Source organism: Rhinolophus sinicus, linkage group LG11 (genome assembly GCF_036562045.2).
Source record: "Rhinolophus sinicus isolate RSC01 linkage group LG11, ASM3656204v1, whole genome shotgun sequence".
NCBI lineage: Eukaryota > Metazoa > Chordata > Mammalia > Chiroptera > Rhinolophidae > Rhinolophus > Rhinolophus sinicus.
This window is the reverse complement of record NC_133760.1, coordinates 26,240,068-26,258,894: the sequence shown is the minus strand read 5'-3', so window position 1 is coordinate 26,258,894 and position 18,827 is coordinate 26,240,068. Positions and strand designations below refer to the sequence as shown.

Genomic DNA, 18,827 nt, shown 5'->3' with positions numbered 1-18,827 from the left:
ATATTTATTACAATAGCATTGACTATATTCCCTATGCTGTACTTTACACCCCAGTGACTATTTTCATAACTGGCAGTTTGTACTTCCTAATCTCTTTCAACCTTTTTCACCCATTCCCCCAAACCCCCTCCCATGCAGTGACCTCCAATTTGTTCCCTATCTATGAGTTTGTTCCTGTTTTGTTTGTCCAGTTTTTTTTTATTATTATTGTTTAAATACTACATATAAGTGAAATTATGTGGCATTTCTCTTTCTCTGTCTGACTTATTTCACTTAACATAATGTTCTCTAGGTCCATCCATGTTGTTGCAAATGGTAAGATTTCTTTCTTCTTTATGGCTGCGTAATACTCAATTGCGTATATGTACCACAGTTTCTTAATCCAGACATCTACCGATGGGCATTTCAGTTGTTTCCATGTCTTGGCTATTGTGTATAGTGCTGCAATAAACATAGGGGTGCATAAATATTTTTGAATTAGAGTTTTGGATTTCTCCGAATAGATACCTAGGAGTGGGATTGCTGTGATCCACTGCTTTTACTACGTGTTTACATTTGTTAGTGAGATTTTTTTTCTTTTCTATATTTTCTTATTCATAGTTTCATTTTTTTTCTTCTTAAAGAAGTCCCTTTAACATTTCTTGTAATACTGGTTTAGTGGAGATGAACTCCTTTAGTTTTTTCTTGTCTAGGAAAATTTTTTTTCAACTACAGTAGACATACAATATTAGATTAGTTTCAGGATACCACATAGTGATAAGACACATATGGAATTTACCAAGTGATCACACCAATAAGTCTGGCATTGTCTGGGAAACTCTGTATCTCCCCTTCTATTCTAAATGATAGCCTTGCTGAGTAGAGTAATCTTGATTGTAGGTCTTTTCCTTTCATCACTTTGAATATTTTGTGCCAATCTTTTCTGTCCTGTAAAGCTTCTGTTGATAAATCATCTGATAGTCTTATGTGAGTTCCCTTGTACATAACTAATTGCTTTTCTCTTGCTGCTTTTAAGAGTCTTTCTTTGTCTTTATGCTTTGATGTTTTAATTATGATGTGTTTTGGTGTGGGCCTCTTTGGGTTTATCTTGTTTGGGACTCTCTGCCCTTCCTGGGGTTGTATGTCTATTTTCTTCACAAGGTTAGGGAAATTTCCAGTCATTATTTCTTCAAATACATTTTCACTCCACGCTCTCTCTTCTCCTTCTGGTGCCCTGTGATGCACATGTATGCTTGAGATTGTCTCAGAGCTCCCTTAAAATATCCTCATTTGTTTTCTTGTTTTGTTTTGTTTTCTTTCTGTTCCAATTGGGTGTTTTCTGCTCCCTTCACTCCAGATCTCTGATTTTGTCCTCTGCTCCATCTAATATAGTGTCATTCCCCTCTAATACATTCATTTCAGTTATTCTTCATTTCTGAATTGTTCTTTTTTTTATGGTTTCTATCTCTTTGTGGAATTCTCACTGAGTTCATCTATTCTTCACCTAAGTTCCTTGAGCATCCTTATAACCAGTGTTTTGAACTCTGTACCTGGTAGATTGCTTGTCTCCATTTCATTTAGTTCTTTTCCTGGAGTTTCACTTGGGGCGTGTTTTTTCTTTGTCTTCTCATTTTAGCTGCCTCCCTATGTTTGTTTCTATGTATTAGGTAGGTCTGCGATGTCTCCCAGTCTTGACAGAGTGGCCTTATGTAGAAGGTATCTTGTGGTGCAGTCTCTGTGCTCACCTGAGCAGGGTGCTCCAGGAGTTTCCCTGTGTTGGTTCTGTGCGCTTTCCTGTTGTTGTTGAGCGTTGGTTGTTGCTCGAACATAAGTGAGTGGGGTTGACCTTCAGGCTGACTGGCTGAGAGGGCTGGCTGTGACCTCAGTAGGGAAGTTGCTGTGCTGGGGCTGATCCCACAGAGAGGGAGTTGCTTTAGCAGGGCTCTGGTGCCAGCTGAGCCTGCCTTTTGGGTGTGTCACTTATGGAACTTAGTGGATGGTGATCTGGTGTGGTCTGAAGCTGGCCACTAGATGAGTTGGTCCGCCAACCTCTTGAGAAGGGCTCCAATGCAGGCCCAGGTCAGCCGTTGCTTGTGCTGGGCTCGGGGCCTCTTGGTGGGAGCTACAAAGGGATCTGTGGTTGGTTGCCCTTGTAGTGCATGGGAGACACTATGCTGTAAACTGAGGCCAGCTGTCACCTGTGCCAGGCTTGGGACCCTTCGGTGGCACCACAATGTGAACTGAGGCTAGCTGCCATGTATACCAGACTTTTTCTTCCTCAGACACAATCCTTACTGGTTTTAACAGCCAGATGTTATGGGGACTCCTCTTCCTGGTATTGATGCCCTGGCTTGTGGAGCCCAGTGGGGGGTTTGAGCCCCTCGCTACTCAGGGGAAACCTCAGCAGCCGAGATATCCCCCCTGACTCTTAACTACTACACCATGGGTATGGCACCTACCCATTCTACTAGTCTTGTTGTGGCTTCGTCTTTGTATCCTCAGTTATAGGACTTCTGTTCATCTAGTCTTCAGGTGGGTCTCAACAATGGTTGTTCTATAATTTAGTTGCAATTTTGATGTGGTCCTAGGAGGAGGTGAGCACAGAATTAACCTACTCCTCCCTCTTGACTGGAAATCCAGACATGTTCATTTTAAATATCTGGAATCAATCTTTAAAAAATCTCATAAATTAATGAAATTAGCCATTAAACAAGAAAAACACAGAGGCCCAGAACAGCACATACTATGAAATAAACTTGTTTGTACTTTAGCAAGGCCAAAAAACATCATTCTAGCAGCTCTTCCCTATATTATCAAAGACGTTTCTTTTGTCTACTGTAGTACAAAAGCTAACGTTACCGTTTTCATTCAGTTGTGTCAGCCAGTGTATTTCTGGCAATTTGTAAGGAAGTGACAGTTGGCCCGATTCATAAAAATGATTAATTCACCTCTTGGCACCTAATGACTGGGCAGGAAATAGAACAGGAGCCTTCATTCTGCCTTGACTCTGGATCTCAGGAGCTTAACTGTTTTCATGCACTGTGGGTTTCTACACACACACACACACACGCATGCGCCCCTGGGAGTAATTTGCCAAAAGGCACTTTCTGATGGGAATTTCACAGACTTTTTATTGCATGCCCTTTACTTTTAAACAAAAACAAAAACAAAAACACAGTATATCAGCTCTTGCATGTAGGTGCCTGACAGAGAAATGGCCCGTTGTCCTCAATACTGCTAATCTACTGCCCACCAAACTCTGCTGTAGGCTACTGACATGCTTGGAGATGAGAAGAAACTGAGAGAAAGATGACCAGGGAACTGGTCCCTCCTGAGTCCTCCCCTTGATACATTATTTACTGCCTCAAGAGTTTGCCAGGTGAAACCTACATGCAGAGGATGAGAATAGGTCCCCCTTCATTGTTAGCGAAGCTTGGCCCACACCCCTGCAGAGCTACACCAGAGGGCATGGTGCCAAGTGAACCCCTCTGCCTACACAAGGCAGGCAGACCCAAGACTCTTCTTTATTTGCCCTAGAGCAGTGGTTCCAAAACTAGCTCTTCCTTGAGAAACTTGAATGCCTTTTAAAATATAAATTCCCAAGCCCTACCCCAGGCATAATTAATTAAATTTCTGGAATGGGGCCTGGGAAGTTTATGTAAAATATTCTTAGGTGACTGTGATGTCGCTAATTATTTAGAAACTATTATCCAGGGCCTTTTTCTAGATCCAACTTGCTTTCAAAGGGAGAGGACCCGCTTTCCAAGAAAGGGGAGATACTCAATCCCACCGTACATGGAATGAAAGTCTTCAAGAACAGTAGAGCTGGCTAGGCCTTCTGCCAAGAGGGGGCTGCCCCAGCCTTCCTGGGCGCCAGTCACATAAAAGAAGAGAGAGGAGGGAGTCGGAGAGAAACGTGTCTGGGCCTTGTCTTGAGCAGGAACAGCCGCTGGCCCTGGTTCACTTTCAAAGGCCATCTCCTCCAAGGGCTCTGATTGTTAACGTATCACAGCGAAAATGCCACTTGTTGTACTGCACACCAGCTTTAGGATCTGTTAGCCACGGAGGTAGGGGGTTAAGGGTACCAGGTGCTCATTTAGAGTAGTGTTTCCCAACATGTGGTTGGGCATTGCTGTGCCACGCCAGGTAATGTCAGGCGATCTCCCAACCTGTACGGGGCAGAGGCAGTCTCTGTGGGATGGCCAAGGCAGTGTAGGGAAGAAGAAGAACAGAGAGGAACAGGTTAGGGACAGATGGCCAAAGGATTTCCTTTTCCTAGACATTGGTGCCTCTTTTCCAACCCAGTTAGGATGCTGAATACCCCTTGAACCTCAATCGTCCATTAAATCAACCAACAATCATATAAATTACTTTCTGTTCTCGAATGAGGTGACTATGAACTCAGCCATGACCCTCACTAAACACAGGTCAGGAAAACGCTTAGAAATACCTTGCAAGTATCTCTTCATAGGTGTGTGCACGGGTAAGGCAATTTGCCATTACTTTACAGAAACTAGCAACTGGACACCTTCAGAAAAATATATTCTGGATATTGCTGCTGGTGGCTTCTGTCTACACAAAAATTGTTGAACAAAAGTCACGTATATCGTGATTCTCAATGTCTAACTCTATCAGCAAAGGTACAGATAAATGGATGTATTAGGTTGGTGCAAAAGTAATTGTGGTTTAAAAGGTTAAAAATCATTGCAAAAACCACAATTACTTTTGCACCAGTCTAATAATTTGTCTTTTCTATGTACACATGTGAATGGGGATTCAAGATAAAAACAATCTTATCAACAGAAAATTCCATCTTTATCCTGAGCTTAGTGATGCTGAACTGAATATTTCTGAGGAACTATGTATGCACAGTTCACTTATTCTATTTGAGGATTTTTTTTCAGTATGAGTTCTATAAACCAATTATAGTCACTATATTTTTAATTAACATTAACAATGTAAAGGTTAATATTATTTAGTGGACTTACTTTTTTAGCTATCTTCTATTTATGGCATAATAATACAGATTTTCCATTTAAAGAAGCTATCCATTTTCATTTTAAACAATATTTTATTAGAGCAAATCTTTTTTTACTTAAACAGATAAATATTTAGTAGAGGTGTTTTGAGTTTATAGGGAAACTCAAGATGATAGTAAATGAATGACAGCAGTTCAAGACTCACTTCTCCCCCTGGTCCTCCCTGGACGAGGAAGCTACAGTGACTTAGACCCAGGGCTGACTGATGAAAAGTTACTTCCAGTGTGAAAATCCTGAGCGTCAGTGGAGCCCACAGAGGTGTTTGAGGACTTAAGATCTTCTGGGAAGACCAGGTAAGGCAAACAAAACATGAAATCTGTACATAGCGGGTCCTTAAATAATATCGTTTCGGTTAACGTTATTTTGTTATGCCGTTGATGAGAAGTTGTAGGAACTTAACTCTTGTCTATATCAATTAGCCTGTAGCAAAACTGGTTTCATCATTCATTGCTTTGCTCAATGTCACAGAACCTATTGATGATATTTAGTGAGGACTTACTGTATGTACAGAGGGTGCCAAAAACATGGATACACATTTTAAGAAAGGAAAAAACTATTAAAATTATAATAATATATACCGACAACAAAAGATAAATACAAGTCACATTTGACTTCTGCAATTACAAGAGGTGCTCAACGTGGTTACCATCAGCATCCAGACACTTCTGATTACGGTGAACTACTGCTTGAGCAACGGTGACCAAAGTGTCCACTTGTATACATTTTTGGCACCCCCTGGTATTTTTAGGTTCTAAAATAAACCCACATAGAACATCATAAGTAAATTACCTTTTTCTACATTGCATTTAGCACTGCTGGGTCCTATGGTATTCATTCCCTAAAGCATTTATTACATGATACATGCTGCTGTGAGATCACCCTTCCTTTCAGTTAGCATATAGAATCCATGCCAAGAGCACTGTTCCTCACTCTCTTGCTTGTGTTCTCTATCCGAATGGACTTGACATTGTGGGCTTCAGACTCTCAGGTTCTATTGCCCAGGAAACACTATCATTCCAGAGAGTAGAAATTATTAGAGGATAAAGATACGACGAATACTTAGTTATGCAGCAAGTCTTTAAGTAGCATTTGTTGAAAGCACAGGCTAAGTGGGAATTGATTACCTCCCATTCCCAATTCCGCATCTTAAATCATCCCAGCTCTGTCCATAATTCTCCATTGTTAACTCATTTATGACCAAATCCTTTTCACATGTGTCTCAGGAGCTGTAATAGAGTTCTAAGGCCTAGATGTCCTTTTTAAGTCCTCTCTCCCAGGGTAACACAGCACAGTGTCAAGAGAATAATTACCTGGATTTGAATCCTGATCCATCACTCAATGACCATGTGCCCTTGGGCCAAATACAGGATCTCTGAATCCAGAGTCCTCACCTGCAATGGGAAGATAACTGTATATTCCTAACGAGGCTGTTGTGATGATTAAGTGAGATAACCTATATAAAGGGATTATTAACATAGTACCTGGTATAAATACTAATATATGCTTAGTTTTATTAATAGTATTTTATTACCAAAAGGTAAAAGACACCTTCTCTTTAATGTCATCTATTTTATTTGCCATCTATTCCATTTTTAATTCTTAACCATAATTTCTTTTGTTTGCCAGATAGCAACAATTCATATAAAAATCCTCTTAAATAAAAATACATATGTATAAATCATCCACATAATATATATATATAATCACACATGCAGGGGAAAATACTGTATATTCAGGTCAATTGGACTTGATTTGCCCAGATAGTTTTTATTCTCCACTGGTATAATGATTTAAAATTTGGAAAACCTGAGTAAATTGCTTTTTAATTAATTAATTATTATTATTTTTTTTTTTTTTAAGAATTTGAATGTTTGTTAGGGAAGGAAACTGACGATTGCACAAAGATTTGATCTAATAGTTATTCAATGGAAAGGATCATATATAAAGTTTGTAATCATAGCCCAGAATGATCCTGAACTTGGTACAATTATGTACGATGGTGGAGTACTAAATTCTGGTGAAATCAATTCACTACAACTAAACTGGGGCAGAGCCCACCCTTTAGAATTACAATTTGTAAATAAAGCTCTAGGTCTTTTTGTTTCTTTGTTTTGGTTTGAGATTGTTTCTTTTGAGGTTGTTACCCTAGCTTTTAGCTTTTATCTCCAATCACATCCTAAGGCCTTTCCCTTAGCTCTGATCTGAGGAAGACTAGCCAAGAGAACATTTGCAAAGTTTCTTTATATTTTCCAGTTTCCTATTCTTCATTCATCTTTTACAAAAATATTTATTTTTATTTTTCAATTACAGTTGACATACAGTATTATATTAGTTTCAGGTGTGCAGCAGTGATTAGACATGTATTAGGTTGGTGCAAAAGTATTGCGGTTTTTGCAGTTATTTTTAACCATTTAAACCACAATTACTTGTGCACCAGCCTAATACCGTGTTTCCCAGAAAAGAAGACCGAGCCAGGCCATCAGCTCTAATGTGTCTTTTGGAGCAAAAATTAATATAAGACCCGGTATTATATTATATTACATTAGATTACATTAGATTACATTACATTACATTATATTATATATTATATACTTGGTCTTATAGTAAAATAAGACTGGGTCTCATATTAACTTTTGCTCCAAAAGACGCATTAGAGCTGATGGTCTGGCTAGGTCTCATTTTCGGGGAAACTTACGAAGTGATCATAACCATAAGCCTAGTGCCCATCTGACACCATACATAGATAGTTATTACAATATTATTGACTATGTTCCTTATGCTGTACTTTACATCCCTGTGACTATTTTTATGACTGCCCATTTGTACTTCTTAATCCCTTCCACTTTTCACCCATCTTCCCAACCCCCAAACCATTTTGGCAACCATCAATTTGTTCTCTGTATCTGTGAGTTTGTATCTGTTTTGTTTGTTCATTTCTTTTGTTTTTTAGCTTCCACATGTAAGTGACATCATATAGTATTTGTCTTTCTTTGTCTAACTTATTTCACTTAGCACAATACCCTCTAGGTCCATTCATGTTGTCCCAATGGCAAGATTTCATTTTTTTCTTTTTATGGCTGAGTAATATTCCATTGTGTATATGAGTATGGTAGTACATCTTCTTTATCCATTTGTCTATCAGTGGATACTGATATTGCTTCCATATCTTGGCTGTTGTAACCAATGTCACAATGAATGTAGGGGTGCATATATCTTTTCAAATTGTTTTGGGTTTCTTAAGATAAATACCCCAAAGTGGAATACTGGGTCTTATGGTAGTTCTATTTTTAAGTTTTTAGGAACCTCCATACTGTTAGTGGCTGCACTAATTTACAATCCCACCAAGAAGAAAAGGATTTCCTTTTCTTCACATCCTCGCCAACACTTCATTTATTGATGCTAGCCATTTTGACAGGTGTGAGGTAATGTCTCATTGTGGTTTTAATTTGCATTTCCCTAATGATTAGTGATGCTGAGCATCTTTTCATATGTCTATTGGCTATCCAAAGAAGATATTTCTTCTTTGGAGAAATATCTGTTTAGGTCCTATGCCCCATTTTTTGTCAGATTGCTTCTTTTTGATGTTAAGTTGTATGAGTTTTATATGTATTTTGGATATTAATCCCTTATTCAATATCATTGGCAAATAAGTATCTTCTCCCATTCAGTAGGTTGTCTTTTCATTTTGTTGGTTTCCTTCACTGTGCAAAAACCTTTTAGTTTGATGTAGTCCCATTTGTTTATTTTTTCTTTTGTTTTCCTTTCCAAGGAGATAGATCCAAAAAATATTGTTAAAAGTGATGTCAAAGAGATACTGCCTGTTTTCTTCAGGAAGTTTTGTGGTTTCAGATCTTACATTTAAGTTTTTAATCCATTTTGAGTTTATACTTATATACGGTGTAAGAAAGTGGTCTGGTCTAGTTTTATATTTTTGCATGTGCCTGCCCAGTTTTCCCAACACCATTTATTGTAGAGGCTATCTTTACCCCATTGTATATTCTTGCATGCTTTGTCATAGATTAATTGACCATATAGAGGTGGGTTTATTTCTGGGCTCTTATTAGTTTTTTCTTCCTCCATGCAAAATAATTTTACAGAATGACTTTCAAATAGAAAAAAAAAAAGCTAAATACATTTATGGTAGGTTTATCTCACTAACTTGGATGATTTCCATAAATGTTTATATGATTAGAGTAGAAAACAATAATTCAGTATCCCATAAGATGGTAAATATGACATCTATTTCATCCTAGTATTTGATGGTTTCTGATTTTCTCATACACAAATAAGAAAAATCATTAATGTCTTTCCCACACAACTTTTTTCAATTTTTCATTGAGAAATTACTCTGAGATTCTTAATCAACATTTACACAGTTTAATCACCTTGGAAATAACTGACAGAATTCTAATTTATTCAAGAACTTAACAAGTTTCAAAGATAAAGAAACAGAACACTTTATTATAAAACTTATAAAATAATTAAATATTACATATATTTTGACTTTTCTCTATAACTCATGGTTTTATTCAACACTTTTCCTCAGAATTAATATCACTCAGAGAAGCAAGTGAGAACACATAATAGGCTATTAATTAATAAATTAATTTTTCCATAAAATAATAAAATGATAATTATATAAAGTACAAATAACTTGCAATTTTTCAGAGGGCAAGGGGTGATAATGTGGAACTTTTTTCAGATGATAAAATGACCACTACTCTAGGCCAAGACAAGTAGGTTGAGGGAATATTCTAATGATTTCTCTGAGACTCCAGAATACATGATTTTAATTACAATGGGAACAAAGGATACTCTAAATTTAACAAACCACTATGTAGTTGGTTGTGCTGAGCTGGCAAATCCCTGTTTGAATTGAGACTTTTTAAAGCAGTAAAATTGGGTTACTTTCATCAAAGAAGTTGAGGAATAGAGTAGAATTATATAAATATGTCTTTTATAAACCGCATCTCAAAAAATTACAGAAGGACACAGTCTTGTAAGTTACTTTGGTTTTGGCAAAATAGTGTGGTGTTTTTCCAATTGAGAACAATTTTAAGCTCCTTAGTGCCAACCAACAACTGGCTTTTGAAGACTGAAAATATCATCTGGAAGATTGTAAAATACTCTTATTCATTGAAGGGTCTTGGCATATTATGATTTATTAATATTAACATAGCAGGAAGACAGACGGATTTTTCTATTGCCACTATGACTTTTTTTCTTGTTAACTAAATCCTAGGGCAAATTTAAACATGTCAGTTGGTAGGAAACAACCACAAGTGGCCTTTAATTTTCCAAGCAGCTCTGATAATATGTAGGGAGCATTACAAATGATGGTCTCCTTTCCTTCAACACATGGCGATTTTGCTATTTAACTCCTTTTAGGTTTTTACCAGAAATGGACATCTCACTCATTCCGATTCCCAAAGAGCAGACTCGAGGATCCTGTCTACTTGTTCAGCTAGCACCAAAAGTTATGAGGTTGATATAATGTGAGGGCATCAATATTTGCCTTTCTTATGAGCTTTTTTTTTTTGTCTCCAGAATGTGAATTTCAATTAAATGGAGATCTTAAGTAGTCCATGTTGCCCTGTTTACAGACTATTCCTTGGAATACTTTTCAAGTTGTGAATTTTAGTCTTGGAGACTTTCTATAAGCAGAATATACCTTAAACAAAATAATAAAAACAACACACGCACACTAAATAAACATAACATGAAGCTTGCTAGTCCAGCAGCAAGCACACGTGTGAGCACCATTTGGCTTCTTGTATAACTCCTCGTTTGGGGGGCAAACTGTGAGCTCCAAGTCAGTGTTCCATCCATATTTGATTCTCCAACTGTCTGTGACCTGAAGTCTTAAAGGGCCTTATCCAAACAGATGTCTTTGCCATGGAGCCCTTTCAAATTCAAAGAGGGAATCTGTCCCAAAGTTGATGTATCTCAGTGTGATTCATCACTTCTTTAGTGTAACAGTGCAAATTGACGTTGTTTTGTTCGTTTCTTTATAAGTCAGATTTGTCGTCGCTTCCCCTTTTCAAGTGCTTCAGAGTACCATGTGCCTTGGGGAACTGAATCAGAAGCCTGTCTGCTCCTCAGCGCCTGCTCCTCCGACACTGCAAACCACTTGGGAGCGGCTGGTGTCTCCAGACGTTGAAAGGTAAGGCCCTGGCCCTCAGGAGCGGCCAGGGGTCAGCTCTTCCTTGTGCACGACTTACAGCACTGTTTACCGTAAAACTTGTGGTTGCAGACACCGTGTTGAGGAACGAGATGACACCAGCTGAAGAAATCTACACAGGATGGGTCCTCTAAAAGGAGAAAACATAGGTCGCATGCTAGGAAAAGGCGCCACCTCTTTTCCCGAGGGGAGAGCCTACAGCTCTGCTTGTCTGCCTCTGAGTGTCTCTCCTCCTTAGCTGTTAGGATTTTAGCACGAGAGTGGGGAAAGCAGGATTAGGACACCAAAAGGGACTAATGACCATTAGCACAATTGAAACAGGTGGGGGAAAAGTGGATGTTAAGGAAAAACTCCTATCTAGCCAGAGAATAATGTTTGCTTCTAACCCCAAGTAGCCACTGGAGTACGTACCTAGAATAGCACATTGAGCATCCCCTGAGGATCTTGTGACATCCCTGGTTCTCATTCAGGAGGTCTGTGGTGAGGGCCTGGATGCTGTATTTCTAACAAGCATGCAGGGTGCTGCCGCTGGCGCACACAAGTTACTTTGGGGAGCAAAGAGCCTACTAGGTTGAGAGTTGGGAGACCTGGATTGGAGGCCAGGCTGCCAACACTGTGTAGGTTTAAATACATCTCAGAGCCAATTTGCAACAAAGTGGATTTAAGTCAACACCAGTCCTTTCTAACTTCTTGCATTGTTTAAATAGGATAACGGATTTGATTATCGATGGGAAGCAGGACACTGCACATCAGAGATTCTTACCCAGAAGGGCCTCATGAGATACAGAATGTGCACGAAATTGTAAGTAAGATGTCCTTTATGTAAACAAACACAGGTTTGGAGAGTTAGGGCCCAGTCATCTTATTAGATTGTCAAGGAATTTTTACTTCAAAAATATTTAGGGTCCACCCTAAACGTGAATAAATGTTTTGATTCCCAGCTGGGGTGGTTTTCCCCTCCTCTATGCAAGCCTTAAGTTGCCTTTACCTTCATCTCACCCAAAAACACACATTGCCCATTGGTACCCACTCATGTTCCTTCTGAATTCATCCTCAGTGGCTCTCCACTGAGCTTTGGGTCACAGCGTGCAAAGCTCTCCTACTGCTCCCAATTTGTAGCCTATTTTTCTGTTATTCAGAACTGCCTACAGTTCCTGCTTGGAGCCTTGGTTCTTCTGCCTAAAATTCCATTTTACACACATATCCCATCCCCTCGTGGCCCCAGTGATCCTTTGGAAACACAAGCCATGTCTTGCCTCTGTCCCAAACGCTCCCAGCCACTCAGAATAAAAAGTAGTTCTTAAAATGGCCGACAAGGCCCCAGGATCTCCTTCCCACAGTCTTTGTATGTGTGGGTATGTCTGGGGCCACCTGACTAAAGGGTGGACATTCGAAATCATTGCTAAAGAAGAAAGGAGGACCTGGTCAAGTTCGCCCAGACCACCTGCTCAACATGCATGTTTCTTTCCCCATAAGCTTTCTGTTGAAAAAGACTGCAGGTCTGTGGGAGTCCACTATTGCCTAGAGGTGGTCTGGCTCTGAGCAACTGCTTTATTACTGGTCTTCTGGTCCTGTGCGAGCCTCAGATAACATAGCAGAGAAAGTAGAGGAAGGAAAAGTGATGCCCAGAGCCAAGGCTATATAAGAAGTAGAGTCTAGATTGAGATGGGAAGTGAAATGGACAGGGGAGATGAAGTGAGTAACGGTTCTGAATCTGATTAACCACCAATTAGAAAGCATAGGGTAAGAGATTGGGCAGTCTTAGAAAAACTGCGATTGGGTAAAAAGAAAACTCAGCAGGTACCTGATGGAAAATGTTTCTTTAGCCTAAGGAAATCTGATTAGGCTGAAAAAATATCTCGTGGTGTTTGTAAGATTACTTTAAAATAAGTTGCACTAGTAAGGAATGGCATAGTTCACTCAAATAACTGAATTTCCCATTTTCCCTCACTGCACTTCATTTGAACTGATCTGAACTAAGGAAACATTTAAGCTCTCGTCCTAGGATAATGCATAGTCACTGTAATTGATCTAACTTCTCAATTAAAATGTGAGCGCCACGAGGGCAATGCTTGTTCACGCTTGCATTTCTACTCTCTGGCACACCGTGCTTACCTTTTTATTTGTTTAACTAAAATTTAGTTTAGAAAAATGGACTTGCAAGATTACCGTTTCCCCCCTTTCAAAGTAAGAATCAATGACTAAAAAGCCTTATTATAGAATTAAATGTTCTCTGCGTACAAGATCATTTTGAGCAGAAACTGCCTGGATTTGTGGCTTGCTCAGCTCCAAGAAGCACTGTTCACACAGAATTTGATGTGAATAGCACCCCCTTGAGGTGTGCAATATACAAGCTATGCAACCAAATAGGGTGGGTTTTTGAAAAATTCTCTGAAGACTACTAGTAAAATTGACTGGAAGGTAGGTGTTTCTTACCTCTCTTGTCGGGGGCTGGACAAAAGTTTGTATTACAGGCTCGTAGCACTGGAGGTTTCTGTTGGAGCAGACAATTTGAGGAGGGCCGGCCCTGCTGAACACAGTGGACTGATCGGGTCTGAACCCCTCCTCCACAGGTCACTGTGCACTGAAGAGGAAAGAGAGGAAGGAGTCAGAAACATTCAGCTGGAATGTCCGTGATATCAAAGAGAAGGCATCTCCATGCTTTATGATATTACCAAGATGCCTGCTGATAAAATGGGGCCGTCTAGAGCCAGATCCATGTGCTCACTGTCCAGAGTCCCTTCTAACATGTGGGAGCCATTTGATCGGATTAGCAGAATCTTAGGCTAGTGCTTTCTCACCCAACAGTGTGTGTCTCCCAGTTAAAGTGACTCATAAAGAAGAGAGCTTCCAGAAATACAGAAGTTGCTATAAGAATGCAGAAACAAATACAGACACATCTAGGCAATTAATCACAGTATTTAAAGAATTCCAAATAATCTCTGCAGATGCACTAGTGGAGGGGACAGTTCAAAACTAGGACAGAAATGATACACTGGGACAGCTTTGGAATTATGCTGTCGGTGATCAGCCAAATTCTGGGTTAGCATGGTAGACATGGTGCTTCCGAGAAGTCAGTGATTTTACTGTTCAATTAGAATTTTTTGTTTTGAAAAAATAGATCACTAACAAGGACTGTTAACTTTCTTAAATTCTCATGTGTGTCTGAAAAAAATATTTCCTAACCAAATAATAAAGGGCCGTCTTTTCCCCGGTTATTTTCTTGTTTAAACTGATGTTTTGGTTTGCTTGAAAAATTTACTAATTATGCTTATTTTTCTTTTATTACAGACAGGTGAAGACTTCTTCTTGGACAACTGGTATTTGGGATGGAAAAAAATACATTCAGGTGGAAAGAGTATGAGTTTTAGAATTAGCCTACAATTCAAATATAGCTGTATGATTGTTATCAAACCACGACTTGGCAAACTTTTTCCGTCAAGGTAAGGGTAGTATATTTTAGGCTCTGTGGGCCATAAGGTCTTTCTTGCAAATATTCAACTCTGCCTGTGTAGCATGAAAGCAGCCATGGACAAACACATAAACAAATGAGCATGGCTGTGTTCTAATACAACCTTATTTACAAAAACAGGCAGGGGAGCACATTTGGCATGCTGGCAGTTGTTTACTGATCTAACTACTCTTACAAGAATTAAATTCCAAATCTATTAAATGAGTAAAATAATGATAAAAATTTCACGAAAAAATCCATAGCACGAGGTATAGCACCTAGTACAGGGCCTAGTCATTTAGAGAGAGAAACTCATGCTAATTTCTTTTCCTTTCCTCCATGTTTTAATTCCCAGATCCTCCCAAAGGCACACATATTCAGTTGACCCTTGAACAACACGGGTTAGGGGTGGTGAACCCTGTGCGGTTGAAAATCCACATATAATTTTGACTCCACCAAACTTTACTACTAGCCTACTATTGCCTTACTGATAATATAGTCAATTAAAACATATTTTTGTATGTTATATTAGGTTGGTGCAAAAGTAACTGCAGTTTAAAATAATTTAAATAATTTAAATTTAAAAAATTTTTATATTTATATTTAATTTTTATTAAATTTATATTTAAAATATTTCAATTAATTGCAAAAACCGCATTACTTTTGCACCAACCTAATATGTGTGCTATACTGTATTCTTATGATAAAAGTAAGCCAGAGAAAAAATGTTAAGAAAATCATGAGGAAAATATGTTACAGTATTTATTGAAAGAAAACCATGTATAAGGGTACCTATGCAAGTTAAAAACCCATGATGTTCAAGGTTCCACTGTGTACATACACATATGTATACATATATATATATATATATGTATACATATGTATATATATAAAAAATGAGGGTGCCAAAAAAATGTACACATTTTAAGAAAGGAAATAACTGTATTAAAATTGTAATACAATGAATGACATTTTTTGAACAAATGTCATATACACATCACTACTGTAATTCAATTTAACTTCCGAAAGTAATACGTAGATAACATCTCTAAAATGTGTACATTTCTTTGGCACCCCTGGTATAGTACATGTATATGTACTTACAAATGTATACACGTGTATACATGCATGCATATATGTATATATAAGCACATACACACATGCACATACAGAAACGTACACTTGTGCTCACACCCCCCCCCCGCCCGCCCGTGTTTCATGGTGAAGTGGAGGCAGCGCATTCTTTGAAGAGCTATGCAATATAGCTCTTCAGTCGGAATGCTGCAAGGACCAAAACACAGCATTGGATTCCTGAGGACAGATTGTTCTCTTAGACTTAGCATCACATACGAACCCTCCAGTCAGAATCAAACCAATGTGACCCAAACTTCATCTAAGTCTTCTGAGAAAAAGGTGCCACTAGTATCTGAGGAGCTGAGAAAGCTGAGTATCCGTGGCTCCACTGCCTAACTCTGAGCTTTCCCTGCCGTACCACACAACGGGGACAAGAGTGCTTCCAGGAGGAAGCGAGAATAGAGAATGCATGGCAAGTTCTCAGCACAGTGTCCAGCAATGGTTTCACAGATGTCAGCTATTATTGTATTACTCAGAAACACGACAGAACCAAATGCGTCGAGACTGTGAGCAGCATTTCTAAAACACAGACGACTCTAGTGAAGGTTTTACTAGGAGCAGCAAACATTAGTGCTGTGTGACTAGGCAGATACTGAGTGTTTTATATTACCTTATTTACTCATGAAAATCCTGCAAGATAACATCATCTCAATTTTTTGGTGTGAAAATTGAGGCTCACAGATTATGTAACCTGTCCAGGGCCACACAGGTGGAGCTGGCCGAGAACTGAAGCCCTTTGTTCTTTACATTTGGACAGGTCTCTAACAGCAACCCTGGGTGGACTGCCTCCTTTTCTTGAATCTCACTTAAACCTCATAAATCTGTGTGCTCACCTGTTGCCATGGCGATGAATACCATCCAGCTGCCACATTGTACACTGGACGGGCTGGACAGGCCCCTCGGTTGCAGGCTTCTTCCAAGTCCAGGTTTGGTTTCTTAATATTGCGGCATCTTCGCTCTGGGAAAGTGATCAGCTTTCCCTGGGAGGCCTTCTCGCTGCACGTCATTTCCCTCTTCCTCACACCCAAGCCACAGGTCGCAGAACACTAGGAGCCAAGAAAGGAGGCGTAAGTGTGCAGAGCTCCACAGTCAAGTCTGCTGAGCAGATGGATTCCAACCTAAGGGCGTACCATCCAGGTGAAATGAAAGGGATGGGATGATGGCAGGTCAACCACACACGTGCAAGGATCCTAAAAACGGCACCAAGTTCATCATGTTATACGTTAAAAAACCCAAGGCCCGAGAATTTGAGTCACTTTCCCCAAGTCCCAGAGCTCCTCAGCACTGGCCAGCAGGACCCAGGACGTCACACAGATGTGAGTGAGGCAAAACCCAGAGGAAGATCAGACGGCGGAGGGTGGGATCAGGGTCTGTGTGGTGGTGATTTGGATGTCCAGTTTGGGGTCCAACACCTGTGGGTCCAGGTCTACCTGCGTCCTCTCTAAGAGGCTGGGAGTCTGTGCCAAGGAGGCAGGACACAGAGATGAGGATCAGAGGCAGCTGATTGTCCTTTCTATTTATCTGCCTCTCTCTTGATTGAGATGTTGAGTTAGGGCAGGAAAGAAAAAAAAAGAGAGGGAGAGGATGAAATCAGTGTGAGAAAACTTGTTTTGAAGTATTTTAAAACAGACTATTTCTAGTCTGTTCCCCGAGGCCCTCATGACCTGTTCCTGACAGGATAACGTATGGGGCCTTGATGAACTGAGTAAATAAGAACTGGCATGAGGGTAACAATCAAACAACAAAGGATGACACCAAGTTTCATATTCACAAAAGCTCTGTGCGGGAGGTGCAAGTGTTGGCTCCATTGTACAGATAAGGAAACCGAGGCTTAGACACGGTAAGCGGTGAGCCCAAGGTCACACCCATAGTACATCTTAAAGGCTGCATTTCAACGGGGTAAGTCTGATTCGAGCCCAAGCCCTTAGCCACTGGGGTATAATGTCTCAAAGAAAGTGAGGGAGGACAACAGAGAAGGATGCATTGCTATATATCATTTAGACAGAAGAAAAGGGCATTGATGGGAAAGATCCAGAGTCTATTGGGATAGAAACCCTTCCTCCAATGAACCTCACTGTCCTCACTCTTGACTTTTTCCCTTTCTAGGCATCTGTCTCCCTCACCAGACTGTGAACTCCTTCAGAGCAGAGGCCTCGTCTCACAGGTTATCGGAGCCTACTTCTGGCTTGGTTCCTTTACTCGTGTTTCCTACGTCTGTGAACTCAACCGAGTTTCCCAAGCCAGAAATCTAGGAGGCAACTTCAAGTCTTCCTTTTCTGTTACCCCTGCACAGGCCTGAAGGTCCCAGATGGCCGCTCTAGGAACTCTCAAAGACATTACCTTTCTCCATCCCTGAGACACTTCCTTTTGCCTTCGTTACTGCAACACCCATGCTGGCCACTGTTCCTGCCTCTGGGTTTGCCTGCTTGGTATGGGATCCCCTTTCTCTGAAACGAAAACCTGCCTGTTCCACTGCTTATGATTTTAATTTACTCCCCATCGTTTATGGGATATATTTCTAGGCTGTTCCCCAACGCCCTCATGACCTGTTCTTGATGGAGTTTCCAGCTCCAGCACACCCGTGTTCCATTCTTACTGAGTGTGTTAGATTCTCTCGCTGATACACGGCACACCCTGTCTTCTGGACCAACCTTTCCGCAGCCCCGCCTTTGCCGGATTCCTGCTCATCCTTCAGGCTCACACTTCCTGGAAGGTCTCTTCTGACAAGGAGTCGTCCCTTTGTCAGGCTGGTGGGCCTCAATCTCTCCCATGGAATTACAGACCCCCACCACAGCACTCCACACACCTTACCTGTGTGTCTATACCATTGCTCTGAGAAGTTTTCTACCTCCCCTGCCCAATCAGTGTGATGGGTGCTTTATCAATATTTGATGAAGAAATCAGGAGGGAAGCATAAATAAGTAGAATGTACCTGGTGTATGTGTGTGGAACAGAAAGAAGCTTTGAGCATCTGGACGCTGGTGGGTCAGCCGAGTGTTGTTAAACCACCACCCCAAACCCAGCATTACCTCTAAACTCATAC

General features: G+C 40.1%; 1 protein-coding gene and 1 long non-coding RNA gene across 3 annotated transcripts in view; one reads left to right on the top strand and one right to left on the bottom strand.

Annotated features, from left to right (window-relative positions):
* Positions 1-5,107: 5,107 nt before the first annotated feature.
* On the top strand, positions 5,108-18,819 carry LOC141567485 (uncharacterized). Its single transcript, XR_012490125.1, has 6 exons — positions 5,108-5,311; positions 11,034-11,181; positions 11,907-12,001; positions 14,491-14,642; positions 16,542-17,100; positions 17,891-18,819. It is a non-coding gene; the product is annotated as an uncharacterized LOC141567485 (long non-coding RNA).
* Positions 11,173-18,827, bottom strand: part of ADAMTS18 (ADAM metallopeptidase with thrombospondin type 1 motif 18) — a 124,733-nt gene continuing 117,078 nt past the window's right edge. For both annotated transcript variants that reach the window (XM_074314547.1, XM_019710943.2), the window contains 3 exons: positions 16,618-16,830; positions 13,636-13,783; positions 11,173-11,329 (listed from right to left, as the gene is read on the bottom strand). In XM_074314547.1, coding sequence (XP_074170648.1) covers positions 11,214-11,329; positions 13,636-13,783; positions 16,618-16,830 — 477 coding nt within the window. In that variant the 3' untranslated portion in view covers positions 11,173-11,213. The remainder of the gene's footprint in view (positions 11,330-13,635; positions 13,784-16,617; positions 16,831-18,827) is intronic.